The sequence below is a fragment of the Somniosus microcephalus genome, chromosome 15 (genome assembly GCF_052327205.1).
Source record: "Somniosus microcephalus isolate GS21.2 chromosome 15, FLI_Smic_1.0, whole genome shotgun sequence".
Classification (NCBI taxonomy): Eukaryota; Metazoa; Chordata; class Chondrichthyes; order Squaliformes; family Somniosidae; genus Somniosus; species Somniosus microcephalus.
In genome coordinates, this window is record NC_141001.1 from 123,222,027 (window position 1) to 123,236,099 (window position 14,073).

The window sequence follows — 14,073 nt, forward strand, 5'->3', positions numbered from 1 at the left end:
GTGACCTCCATTCATATATTTGACAGGTCTATCAAAAGTTTGAAGGGGGATTCCCTTCTCCTATTGGCTGGCCTGGCCCACGTGATCCCAGGGACGCTTGCGAACTGCCTGCGCCCCTGGGATACGTGGGCCCTGCGCAGTTCGACTGTGGACAGGCCCAGGAGTGGAAGTGTCCGGACCTCGGGAGCCCTCAGGTAAGTTCGTAGATTTTTTTCAGATAGGAGACATCCGCACGCAGGAAGCCTCCTATCGGAAATTACGGGCCTAAATGTATCACATCCACAGACAACAAGCCTCTGTCATTACCCCCAAAGCACTCCAGGTCATTCATTAGGCAAGGCCTCCGTCCCATATTCGCAAGGACCCCTCCTTACTATAGCCTACCTGTCTAGATACTACATCAACCCACCTTCCAGGATGGCTTCTAATACTTTACCCACAATGGATGTTAATCTACTTGATTGTTCCTGTGCCCCCTTTTTAAAGGTTGGTGTCAATGATTTGGATGAGGGGACCAAATGTAATATGTCCAAGTTTGCTGATGATACAAAGCTGGGTGGGAATGTAAGTTGTGAGGAGGATGCAAGGAGGCTTCAAGGGGATTATGACAGGCTAAGTGAGTGGGCAAGAACATGGCAAATGGAATATAATGTGGAGAAATGTGAAGTTATCCACTTTGGTAGGAAAAACAGAAAAGCAGAGTATTTTTTAAATGGTAAGAGATTAGGAAATTCTGGTGTTCAGAGGGACCTGGGTGTCCTTGTACACGAATCACTGAAAGTTACCATGCAGGTACAGCAAGCAATTAGGAAAGCAAATGGTATGTTGGCCTTTATTACAACAGGATTCGAGTATAAGAGTAAAGACGTCTTACTGCAATTACAGGAAACTTTGGTTTATCCGGAGGTTGTATGTCTGGAATACTCGATCTAATGGCAAAAATCAGGAGCCGTTTTTTTAGTTCTCGTTCTTTTTTTTTCCCAGTCAAGCACTGCAAGGTCTGTAGCTATAGCAACAGCTTCAGCTAGAGATGCTTGCAGCTGCAGCCGACTCTTTAGAAGCTGTTGCTAAGCAACAGTGTTTGTTGTCAGATACGGAGATGAAAACCTCCGTATGCTTCAACATTAACTTTGTATGTCCGGCAGTTTTGATAGATCGGCAACACGCCGGTCCCGTCGGTGCCGGATATCACAAAGTTTCCTGTATATAGGGCCCTGGTGAGAGCACACCTGGAGTATTGTGTACAGTTTTGGTCTCCTTACCGAAGGAAGGATATACTTGCCATAGAGGGAGTGCAATGAAGGTTCACCAGACTGGTTCCTGGGATGGGGGGATTGTCCTATGAGGAGAGATTGAGTAGACTAGGCCTATATTCTCTAGAGTTTAGAAGAATGAGAGGTGATCTCATTGAAACATACAAAATTCTCACAGGGCTTGACAGGGTAGATGCAGGGAGGATGTTTCCCCTGGCTGGGGAGTCTAGAACTAGGGGTCACAGTCTCAGAATAAGGGGTCGGCCATTTAGGACTGAGATGAGGAGAAATTTCTTCACTCAGAGGGTGGTGAATCTTTGGAATTCTCTACCCCAGAGGGCTGTGGAGGCTCAGTCGTTGAGTATATTCAAGACAGAGATCGATAGATTTTTGAATATTAAGGGAATCAAGGGATATGGGGATTGGGCGGGAAAGTGGAGATGAGGCAGAAGATCAGCCATGATCTTATTGAATGGCGGAGCAGGCTCGAGGGGCCAAATGGACGACTCCTGCTCCTATTTCTTATGTTCGTATGTTACACCATCTACTTTCTAATCCTCGGACACTACACCTGTTTCTGGTATCCTAGAGATCGTGGAAAGGATGTGTGATTTTGCCAGCTGTATATTTACCTGCCCTTGTATAAGGAGCATACAGAGTTCCCCAGGTGTCCTGACTCAACGAGCAGCAGCAAAAACAGATTAACCTGTCAATCATCTCATTTGCTAATAAGAGATCTTGCTGTGTGCAGAATTGGCTGTTGCGATTGCTTATGTAGCAGTGACGACTTTTGAAGTGCTTTGCGACATCCTGAATGATTTAATTTATTGTCTTACATATTGAATTGCTTAATGGGGGAGAAAGCTGGAATTATTTTGAAACTAGTTGACGCGTCTCGGTCTTTGGAAGCAGTTCATTAAGGAGTTCATTGACAGCACATTCTCGCCTGTTCCTTTCTTTAAACAGACAGAAGCTTTACAAATGACCCAAACCTAGAGCCTGTGGTCAAGCCACCCATCAGCTGTCCAATGATGGGTCAGCATATCTCGAACCAAGCTCCGACGGTCTTCAATAAGTTGCCGGACCGGATGATGAAGCACGCCGCCCTGGTGAGGGAGAGTGGCTTCCTGACCTACGAGGAGTTTCTCGCCAGAGTGGCAGAGCTTAACGAGATGTGAGTCGTCTCCCTTACTTATTTTATAAAATATACGCTTTGATGATGTGTTTGAAAATGGTGAACGGGCAGCACAGCTGATGTAGGAACACATTTTTTACGGTATAACGGTGCGAGGTTGAAATGAATAGTAATCTCAGGCTAACAAAATATTCGAATTGCTAAATATCGCACTGTCGCCTAGTGATTGACCGTCACGCTGATGATCATGTGGCTGATTACCAGAGTTGGTGAGTAGATAGTCCAACTGCCTCTCGGTAAAGAATCTTACAGCACAGAAGGAGGCCATTCGTCTCTTTGAAAGAGCTAGCCAGCGAGCCCGCCCCCCCTGCCCTTTCCCTCATAGCTCTGCAAATGTCACCTTTTCTGCTTGTAAAGAAGCTGAATTTGTGCCAGCATAAAGGCCCCAGCTGAATTATATTCTGTTTCCCACTGTACTCGCCATGTTCCCAGCTTTCATTTCCAGTCCTGTGCAGAGTGATTGTGTGTTTGGTGCCGGATTGTTTACACCTCTGGGCTTTTCCCCCTGAGCACAGATTGTTGCGGCGTTTGGACACTGGGAGTGCTGCTTTGAAGCAGGGAGATGCCAGGATATTAATTAACATCACGGGGGACCTTTTCCAACTTTGTGCTTTCGATGGCAGGCCTCGCTCACCGGGAGCGGATATCGGAAATTCAGAGGCACCTTGCGTCCGATTTTCCAAAGGTTTAAAACTTATGGACAGAGGCCTGCGCGCGCCCCAGAGTTTCAGAGACCTGCTCCTGGCCAGCGAGACTCCCCCTCCAGAGCTTGAAGTCGGAAAATAACCCCTTGCATATTTTCTCATCGGAATTTCAGGATACCCTGTTTTTGTGCAGCCGCTCTCATCTGGAAATTATTTTTCTTGTAAATCCTGACGTCAGACTTAAGTTTCCTTTCAACATATTGTGTCGAAGGTTTATTTTTTTAACAAATTCACTGCCTTGACAATATGACAAAATCCAGTCGCACTTGATCGTAAAATACTAACTCACGTCAGCTCTGAATCTCTAACTCTTTAGCTCAACGTCCATATTTGGTTGCACCTCGGTTAAGTGCCTTAGTGCTATATAATGCAAGTGGTTCTAATGATTTGATAGAGGTGTGTTACAAGCTTTCTGTGCTTTAGTTCTTCTGTTTTGAAACATTTTATTTGGGAAATCCCTTTCCTCCTCCTTCCCCTCCCAAAGATATTAGTTGCTGAACGCCTGCCCTCGGGGTCTCTGTTAACGCAGTTCCTCAGCTCACCTTACAAGGCAGAAAACTCCACCGAATTACATCGAATGTACAGCACAGAAACAGGCCATTTGGCCCAACTGGTCAGTGCTGGTATTTATGCTGCACACTAGCCTGCTCCCCCCCCCGAGGTGAGGTGAGCAGGATGCCCACAGTGGGTGCCCTGCTCGGTGCCATTGGGGTCCCAAAACATCGTAGGACCCTGATTTGCATGCATTAATGAGTCAGGCGGCCGCCTAAATATAAGACCCAGTTACGATGATGGTGGGCTGGAATTGAGCGGGTACTTTTTTTTTAAACTTATTCACAGGATGTGGGCGTCGCTGGCAATGCCAGCATTTACTGCCCATCCCTAATTGCCCCTTGATACAACTGAGTGTCTTGCTGGGCCATTTCCGAGGGCAGTTGAGAGTCAACCACATTGCTGTGGGTCTGGAGTCACATATAGGCCCAGACCGGGTAAGGACGGCAGATTTCCTTCCCTAAAGGACATTAGTGAAGAGATGGGTTTTTTACGGCAATCCGGTAGTTTCATGCTGATACTAGCTTTTCATTCCAGATTTATTTAATTCACTGAATTCCCCATCTGCTGTGGTGGGATTTGAACTCACGTCTCTGGATCATTAGACCAGTTCTCTGGATTACTAGTCCAGTAATATAACCGCAATGCTACCGTACCATTGTGAACTGGGCGATCAGTCCTTGCCCAGCTATTAACTTGATCGAGTTTTTTGATGAGGTAACAGAGAGGGTTGATGAGGGCAGTGCGGTTGATGTGGTGTACATGGATTTCCAAAAGGCGTTCAATAAAGTACCACATAATAGGCTTGCCAGCAAAGTTGAAGCCCATGGAATAAAAGGGACAGCGGCAGCATGGATACGAAATGGGCTAAGTGACAGGAAACAGAGAGTAGTGGTGAACGGTTGTTGTTCGGACTGGAGGCAGGTATACAGTGGTGTTCCCCGGGGGTCGGTTCTGGGACCACTGCTTTTCTTGATATATATTAATGACTTGGATGTGGGTGTACAGGGCACAATTTCAAAATTTGCAGATGACACAAAACTTGGAAGTATAGTGAACAGTGAGGAGGAGAGTGATAGACTTCAAGAAGACAGACAGGCTGGTGGAATGGGCGGACACGTGGCAGATGAAATTTAACGCGGAAAAGTGCGAAGTGATACATTTTGGTAGAAAGAATGAGGAGAGGAAATATAAACTAAAGGGTACAATCCTAAAGGGGGTACATGAACAGCGAGACCTGGGGGTATACAAGCACAAATCGTTGAAGGTGGCAGGGCAGGTTGAGAAAGTGGTTAAAAAAGCTTACGGGATCCTGGGCTTCATAAATAGAGGCCAAGAGTACAAAAGCAAGGAAGTTATGATGAACCTTTATAAAACACTGGTTCGGCCTCAACTGGAGTATTGTGTCCAATTCTGGGCACCGCACTTTAGGAAGGATGTGAAGGTTTTAGAGAGGGTGCAGAGGAGATTTACTAGAATGGTTCCAGGGATGAGGGACTTCAGTTACGTGGATAGACTGGAGAAGCTAGGGTTGTTCTCCTTGGAGCAGAGAAGGTTGAGAGGAGATTTGATAGAGGTGTTCAAAATCATGAGGGTTCTGGACAGAGTAGAGAGAAACTGTTCCCATTGGCAGAAGGGTCGAGAACCACAGGACGCAGATTTAAGGTGATTGGCAAAAGAACCAAAGGCGACATGAGGAAAAACATTTTTACGCAGCGAGTGGTTAGGATCTGGAATGCGCTGCCTGAGGGTGGTGGAGGCAGATTCAATCATGGCTTTCAAGAGAGAGTTGGATAAGTACCTGAAGGGAAAAAATTTGCAGGGCTCCGGGGAAAGGGCGGGGGAGTGGGACTAGCTGAAGTGCTCTGGCAGAGAGCCGGCACGGGCTCGACGGGCCGAATGGTCTCCTTCTGTGCTGTAACCATTCGATGATTCTATTGTAACTGTATCCTGCCCTGTTCCTGGGTGGGGTGCATTAATAATTCCCCCCATGGAATCAGATCTTAAGAGTACCCATTCATAAGTTCTTGATACAGAAGCGGTAAAGTTTTCTTTGACTGACCTCAGAGGGTACTGATAGCTGTAGCAGGGTGCGCTCTGAACTGCATTGATTAGTTTCTGAGGCGAGCAAGCTAACTGGGCTTGGCTGGCGGAGAGCACTTGAGCAAAATCTCATCAGGGTTCTGCAAATAACACTCTACAATTGAGCTGCACTCCAGGCAGAATTATTCAGTGATCGCTGCGTTTTGTGTGAAAATTGATGGGCGCTATTGCTTCAGGAAAGGAGCTGAATCCAGACAAATACTTTGATAAATGCCTGAACAGATTAGCTCGTGACTGGCTGTTTTCTTATGAATACGTTGAGTAAATTGAATCTTTCCAGCAGGTTGCTTTTTTTTTAAAAAACTTTCTCTGGATGTGGGCTTCGCTGGCAAGGCCGGCATTTATCGGCCATCCCTCAGATACATCTGTGCAGCTCGCTCGGCCATTACAGAGGGCAGTTAGTCAAACGCTTTGGTGTGGGACTGGAGTCACCTGTAGGCCCAGGCCGGGTAAGGACGGTGGGTTTCCTTCTCTAAAGGGTGTTGGTGTTACCCTGAGTAAATCCTCAAAAGGGAACCTTGTCATCGCTCCCTCTTGAGAAGTTGCGAATTAGCCATTCAGGCACAGTAGTGTAGTGGTTATGTTACTGGACCAGTACGGCAGACTCCTGGTCTAATAATCTGCAGAACGAACGCGAGTTCAAATCCCACCATGGCAGTTTGAGAATTGGAATTCAGTTTATAAAGAAATCTGGAAAATAAATAAACCGGTGTCGGTGAAAGTGACCAGGAGGCTGTCGGATTGTCGCAAAAACCCAACTGGTTCACTAATGTCCTTTAGGGAAGGGAACCTGCCATCCTTACCCGGTTGTATCAAACCAATACCCAGCGGTTTAAGGCGGCGGCTCACCACCACCTTCTCAGGGTAACTAGGGATGGGCAATAAATGCCAGTGATGCCCACATGCCGAGACTAAATTTTAAAAAAAATAGATGTTTTCAACCATCTTGGGTTTCTTTAATATATATTTTAGCTTCAATTGTACTGATGATGTTGGAGAAATTCCTGACGGTGTGAAGGAGCTAAATATTTACTCACTGTTCTTAACTTTTGACAATGTTCTTAGCTGTTCCCACCACCATAATGGCTGTCAGTTTAACCTCATCACTCACTGATTCAGTAACTCCGCCTCACCACAGTCCCAGTAATGTGTTGAGAAATGCATTTAAAGGGAAGCCAAGTCCAGGAGGATTTTTCAGCGTATTCCCTGTCGTGTAAAAGAAAATTGAGCCTCAAGAGTTTTGATTGTGTTTTTTGGGGGTCAGACTTTCCAGGCTTGTGGGGTGATTTCCTGGCACCGACCACCTGGAGATGGTCTGACATCTGGGGGGTGCCTCCCTCCCTCTGCATCCTGTGGATTCGCTCCAGGGCGCACGGGGACCTTTCCTTTGTGATGTCAAAGGCCCAACCTGGCGGGGAGGAAGACCGAATCGCAAGTCTCTGTGCCGGGCAGAAAATGCAACATGCAAAACCCAGTCCTCCATTCACAAAGATACTCATGAACAAAGATACTCGCCCTAGATTCCCTTCACCTTTTAAACAACATTTTTGAAACGTACTGGTTGTGAAACAGTGTCCGATTATACGCCAGAGTGTGGCAGCACTGGTTTGTGGATTTCTGAGGAATCTCTGTAAACATTGCATTTGCTGGTACCTGATTTACAATTTGATTACATTTTTACACATCTCTCCCCTCCCTCCTGTCCTTACTGACGTACATTGGCTCCTGGGCCTCCCACGCCTCCCAATTTAAAATTGTCACCCTCATATTTAAATCCCTTCAAGGCCTTGCTCCATTCCCCAAACCTCTCCTCCTTAAAGCCTACCTCTTTGACCGAGCTTTTAGGCACCCCTTCTAATATCTCCTCCTTTGTCTCGGCGACCGTTTTTGTCTGATTACTCTGGTGTGAAGTGCCTCGAGACTTTTCCCCTGTTACGGGCATGATATAAATGCGAGATGTGGTTTTGACAGTTGTACTTGTGAATGATAATGAACGTGAAATGCTCTATTGGGCAACTGTTAGTCACTACAGTACAAGCTTGCTTTGTTTACAATCACTCCGCCTGACGTCTGCATTTCACAGCACTGATCATTAGAAGCTCACACTTTGTGAAAAGTCGATATTTGGGTGCTTGTAGGTTCGCCAGTATCCTGATGTCTCACTGTTCTGACGGCTCTTGTCAGGACTGATGTCAGCAGTGCAATCATCTGCATATTTGTACTGGAATGTGAGTTTATTTCAAATTTGGAGTTCTTTACAATTGTTGCGTTAGTCCAGGCAATACAACATTACTTTTGGCACTCTATCCTTTGAGAAAAGTAAGTGCTATGAACCTTGAGAGAGAGGTGGTCATGGCGAGCCGCATTAATTTTAGCTTTGCCAGTATTGCCCGCCACCCCCTCCCCTCCGAGCTGGAGCTAGGGGTTTCCACACCCCATCGCTGCTCAGCTGGAAGTACGCCCTCCACTGTCGAATAGCTCGCTTGCTGGTTAGGCGTGTGCATGGGGAATGGCCATTAGGGCAAAGCACCCGTCACACCGCCATTGCGAGAGGGCAGGAGGGAAGAAAACGAAGGGGACCCGATGAAGGGTTTTATAATAAAATCCTGCAATTATTTGCAGGATGAGTGATTGCTGAAGTCTGCTCTAAGATTCACGCTACCTGTAGTCATAGTTACAGAGTAATTTTAACCTCCTGTATTTCTACCCATTGTAGCACAGAAAGATTGGCAGCCGGGCAGGAGAAATGCTTACTGTTTGAAGTGCAGCCTGGGTCGGATTCCTCGGCCCTTTGGAAAGTCATTGTTCGAATTGTTAGCTCAAAGGTATGAAACAAACGGCTTTTATATCATTCAGGAGCAATTAAAATATTTTAATGCTACTTTAAACAAAATATATTTATATATATATACACGAGACACAATTCGAATTTGCTTATTTAAATTGGCTGTCAATAGTTCTGTTAAACAAAAAGGTGGTGTAAGATTGTATTGATGTCTGCTTCTGTCAGGCGCTCCTGTTGAAACATTGATTTAAGAGAATGGGTTTGCATTTATATCATACCTTACGCCCACAGCACTTCCCAAAGTACCGTCACCGTTATGTAGCAGCAAATTTGCACACAGCAAGATCCCACAAACTGCAAAAGAGATGAATGATCGGTCAATCTGTTGAGGGGGGTTGGGGGGAATGCTGGGCAGGACACCGAGAGAACTCCCTGCTCCTGCAACAGTCCACTTGAACAGGCAGAAACAATGGCCGACTCTAACAGTGCAGCACTCCCTCAGTACCGCACTGGAGTGCCAGCCCAGGTTGTGTGCTGTCGTGTCCTGGGGTGAGGCTGGAACCCACAGCGTTGTGTCTCAGCTGAGAGTACTTTTAAACTGAACCAATCTCTTTACGTCAATCTAATAGGAAGCTATTGATAAAGGCTTTGGCCACAGTATGTCAGTAGTTTTATTCGTGAGCTGTAGGCATCTGAACCGCTGCAGAATAATAAGCATTGTAAAAAGAACAAACTTGAGTATCGCAAACTTGTATTAGAATAAAAGGGAAGGTTAGAAAAAACTTCCTTTGCCCACAGAGTGATGTGGAATTCTTTGTCAGAGATTGTTGTTGAAGCAGAGCCCATAAATTCTTTTAAAAGGGAATTAGATTGATGTTTGTGAAAGAGGCTATGGTGGGATTGCAGCACCGGCGCACCGTGGCTGCAGTGTGTACCATCTACAAGATGCACTGCAGCAACTCGCCAAGGCTTCTTCGGCAGCACCTCCCAAACCCACGACCTCTTCCACCTAGAAGGACAAGGGCAGCAGGCGCATGGGAACACCACCACCAACAAGTTCCCCTCCAAGTCACACACCATCCTGACTTGGAAGTATATCGGCCGTTACTTCATCGTCGCTGGGTCAAAATCCTGGAACTCCCTCCCTAACAGCACTGTGGGAGCACCTTCACCACACGGGACTGCAACGGTTCAAGGAGGCGGCTCACCACCACCTTCTCAAGGGCAATTAGGGATGGGCAATAAATGCCGGCCTTGCCAGCGACGCCCACATCCCGAGAATGAATTAAAAGAGGGTGGTTCATGGAGAGAAACACCAAACACACCTGATGGGCCTCGTGACCTATTTCTGTGCTGGAACATTCTGTGACGTCCTGGAGACTGCGAAAAATGTCGTTTCTGAGCAAATCACTTACCTCAACAATATCCTGTTAATTCTCCGCTCATTGCCTTTATTACTGAACTTTAACATTCCTGTATTAAACCTGTGTCATTGTTGTGCTGCGGTAATGGCATAATCGCCTCTCGCAGCCTTCAGGCAGTGCTACTCTATCCCAGCTTTTACCATTCCTTCATTTTTGGAATATTACTGGAATGAAGCAGTAAAGTTGTAAATTATTCTCAGGGTTCATGACTTCCATAATCGACTCAGGCAGTGCGCTTGTAACTTGTCTGAATACATTTCAATGTTATTAGAAGGAGGTGGCTATCATTTTTTTTGTTCCAATTTTTGGTATTTGCGGGTAATTGTAACCTTCTCCTGCTGGACGTAAAACAGGCGGGCTCGGAGCGTAAAATGGTGGCCAACCTGAGCACGCCCATCTCCCGCCTGGCGGGGGATCTTGTATTCCTCCGCTTGTGTCACTTTATTCAAATTCCACATAGACCAGTGGCTTTCAAACTTTTCTTGGGGAGGGGAAATACAGAGGGCCCCCTGCGTATATTGACGCTCTCCTGCTCTCCGAGTGTGCCCCGGTCACAATTTCCTCAAGGGTTAAATCACGAGGACAGGCTTGTATTCCCTCGAGTTTAGAAGATTAAGGGGGTGATCTAATCGAGGTGATTAAAGGAGTTGATAGGGTAGACAGAGAGATACTATTTCCTCTGGTGGGGGGAGTCCAGGACAAGGGAGCATAATCTTAAAATTAGAGCCAGGCCGTTCAGGGGTGATGTCAGGAAGCACTTCTTCACACAAAGGCTGGTGGAAATCTGGAACCTGACGTGCCTCAATAACTTCAAGACTCGAAGTTAGCAGAATAAAACAAGGCTTTTATTAGCAAAGAAAAGATGCCGGTGGCTGCACCTAGCTTCACCTGGCGTGCTGCTGTTCTACTGCAGGACAAGCCTGGACTTGTCTTAAGTAGGGCCAGGTATGGGCGGAGCCGACACACAAAGGGGGCGGTGCCCTATACACAATACAAGGTACAAACACCGGAGCAGGCAATACAATATATACAGTTAACTACAGAGTCTGATGAATGACACATTTCAACACAGAACCCTCTCCCCCAAAAAGCTGCTGAGGCTGGGGGACAATTGGAAATTTCACAACTGAGATCAATGGATTTTTGTTGGGTACGGGTATTAAGGGTTACGGAACCAAGGCGGGTAAATGGAGTTAAGAGACAGATCAGCCGTGATCTAATTGAATGGCAGAGCAGGCTCGAGAGGCTGACTGGCCTCCTCCTGCTCATGTGTAGGAAGCACTTTATTAATTTATTAGAACAAAAAGATACATAGTTTAAAAACCCATGATGTAGAGATGCAATGTATGCAAAAACTTAGACAGTCAGAGAGTTCTGGAAATGAGATGGTCTCCATTTAGGAGTGATCGTGTTCCATCTCTGTTAAACAAATTCCTAAGCTAAAAGGACTTTACAAGAAGTAAAGATAATATTGTCTTTACAGTTTGGCTCAGTCGGTAGCACTGTCTCGGAGTCGAGGTCGTGGGTTCGAGCCCCCACCCCAGAGCTTGAACACCTAATTTGAGCTGGCACTTCAAGTGCAGTGCTGGAGGCGTGCTACACTGTCAGAGGCGCCGTCTTTCAGATGAAACGTTAAGCCGAGGCCTTATCTGCTTGTTCACAATTCGAAGAAGAGCAGGGGCGGTCTCCCGGTGTTCTGGCCAACATTCCTCCCCTCAACCAACACCACCAAAAGGAACAGTAACCGAGCATTCATCTCATTTACTGTTTGTGGTACATTGCTGTGTGCAAAAATGTCGGCCGTGTTTGCCAACGTAACAACACTTCAAAAGTAACTCATTGGTTGCGAAGCCATTTGGAACGTCCCAAAGACGTGATAAGGTGCTAAATAAATGCAAGAGACACACCAACATACAAAAAAAATAAACACAATCATCTTGTTTAAGCTTGAAGGAAGATAGTGAAAAAAATGTGCACAGGGAAACATTTTATAGTACTCATCCTTGTTTTCAAATCCCTCCACAACCTCACCCCTCCCTATCTCTGTAAGCTCTTCCAGCCCTACGACCCTCCGAGATCTCTGCGTTCCTCTAATTCTGGCCTCTTGCGCATCCCCCGATTTCCATCGCTCCACCATTGGCGGCCATGCCTTCAGCTGCCTGGGCCTAAGCTCTGGAATTCCCTCCCGAAACCTCTCCACCTCTGTCTCCTCCTCTAAGACGCTCCTTAAAACCGACCTCTTCGACCAAGCTTTTGGTCACCTGTCCTAATATCTCCTTATGTGGCTCGGTGTCAAATTTTGTCTGATGATCGCTCCTGTGAAGCGCCTTGGGACGTTTTACTGCGTTAATGATGCTATATAAATGCAGGTGGTTGTTGTTGTTTTCGTGTACTGTAAGCATTCTGCTGCCTTTAATCATATGGCAAATATTTTTTGGCAGATTAACAAGATGACTGGAAATATTGAGGCCTCTAGAATTCTAAATCTCTATCAGTTCACTCAGCTGTATCGGGAGGTCACCATGCAGGCGAGTGGGGTTCTTACCCAAAGCAGCAGCTGTGAAGGGACAGCAGCAGATGGATCGTCCTGTCAGGCCAGCATCTGGCTGGGCAAGTGAGTGAACCTTTGATTACTAGATTAGTGCATTACTGAGTATTTCAGAGACATTCATTTCATGGCTCTTTGGTCTGTGCTTCACTGCTGCCAAAAATCACATCTACGCCCCGTGCCTTATTTGGATAGCTACCTTTAAAAAGGGGTTTTGTCTTCTTTACGCACCAGCCGTTTGGATTTTTTTTTTTCCTCCACAAGCTGGTCACTAGCCATTTTAACAAAATATCATTCTGGGCACGTAGAGAATATTGGCACGGCCGGCAATCCCTAGTTGCCCTCGAGAAGGTGGTGGTGAGCCGCCGCCTTGAACCGCTGCAGTCCGTGTGGTGAAGGTGCTCCCACAGTGCTGTTAGGGAGGGAGTTCCAGGATTTTGACCCAGCGACGATGAAGGAACGGCCGATATATGTCCAAGTCAGGATGGTGTGTGACCTGGAGGAGTATTTGGAGGTGATGGTGTTCCCATAACAATGCTGCTCTTGTCCTCTCAATGGTCAAGGTTGTAGGGGAGATAGGTTGTTGTTACTGTTAGAGTACCAGCCTTCGTGCAGTGGCAGCAATCTCGTCTCTGAGTCAGAAGGTCGTGAGTTCAAGACCCACTCCAGAGACTTGAGCACATAATCCAGCTGACACTCCAAGTGCAGTACTGAGGGAGCTCCGCTGCACTGTCGGAGGGTCAGTACTGAGGGAGTGCTGCACTGTCGGAGGGGCAGTACTGAGGGAGCGCTGCACTGTCGGCGGGGCAGTACTGAGGGAGCACTGCACTGTCGGAGGGGCAGTACTGAGGGAATGCTGCACTGTCGGTGGGGCAGTACTGAGGGAGCGCTGCACTGTCGGAGGGGCAGTACTGAGGGAGTGCTGCACTGTCGGAGGGGCAGTACTGAGGGAGCGCTGCACTGTCGGCGGGGCAGTACTGAGGGAGCACTGCACTGTCGGAGGGGCAGTACTGAGGGAATGCTGCACTGTCGGTGGGGCAGTACTGAGGGAGCGCTGCACTGTCGGAGGGGCAGTACTGAGGGAGCGCTGCACCGTCGGTGGGGCAGTACTGAGGGAGCGCTGCACTGTCGGAGGGGCAGTACTGAGGGAGCCCTGCACTGTCGGAGGGGCAGTACTGAGGGAGCCCTGCACTGTCGGAGGGGCAGTACTGAGGGAGCGCCGCACTGTCGGAGGGGCAGTACTGAGGGAGCTCTGCACTGCTGGAGTGGCAGTACTGAGGGAGCTCTGCACTGCTGGAGAGGCAGTACTGAGGGAGCTCTGCACTGCCGGAGAAGCAGCACTGAGGGAGCGCTGCACTGTCGGAGAAGCAGTACTGAGGGAGTTCTGCACTGTCGGAGGGGTTGTCTTTCGGATGAGACATTAAACCGAGACCCCATCTGCTCTCAGGTGGACGTAGAAGATCCCACAGCACTATTTGAACAAGAGCAGGGGAATTCTCCCCGGTGTCC

General features: G+C 47.4%; 1 protein-coding gene across 3 annotated transcripts in view; it reads left to right on the top strand.

The window, feature by feature from the left end:
- rnf141 (ring finger protein 141) overlaps positions 1 to 14,073 on the top strand; it is a 191,167-nt gene that overhangs the window by 152,465 nt on the left and 24,629 nt on the right. Inside the window, exons 1-4 of one of the 3 annotated variants that reach the window (XM_086008390.1) lie at positions 83 to 194; positions 2,220 to 2,427; positions 8,524 to 8,632; positions 12,458 to 12,630. In XM_086008390.1, the coding sequence (XP_085864516.1) occupies positions 2,282 to 2,427; positions 8,524 to 8,632; positions 12,458 to 12,630 (428 nt within the window). In that variant the 5' untranslated portion in view covers positions 83 to 194; positions 2,220 to 2,281. Of the gene's footprint in view, positions 1 to 82; positions 195 to 2,219; positions 2,428 to 8,523; positions 8,633 to 12,457; positions 12,631 to 14,073 lie in introns of those variants that run through there. The other 2 variants (XM_086008391.1, XM_086008389.1) reach the window with 2 other exon arrangements.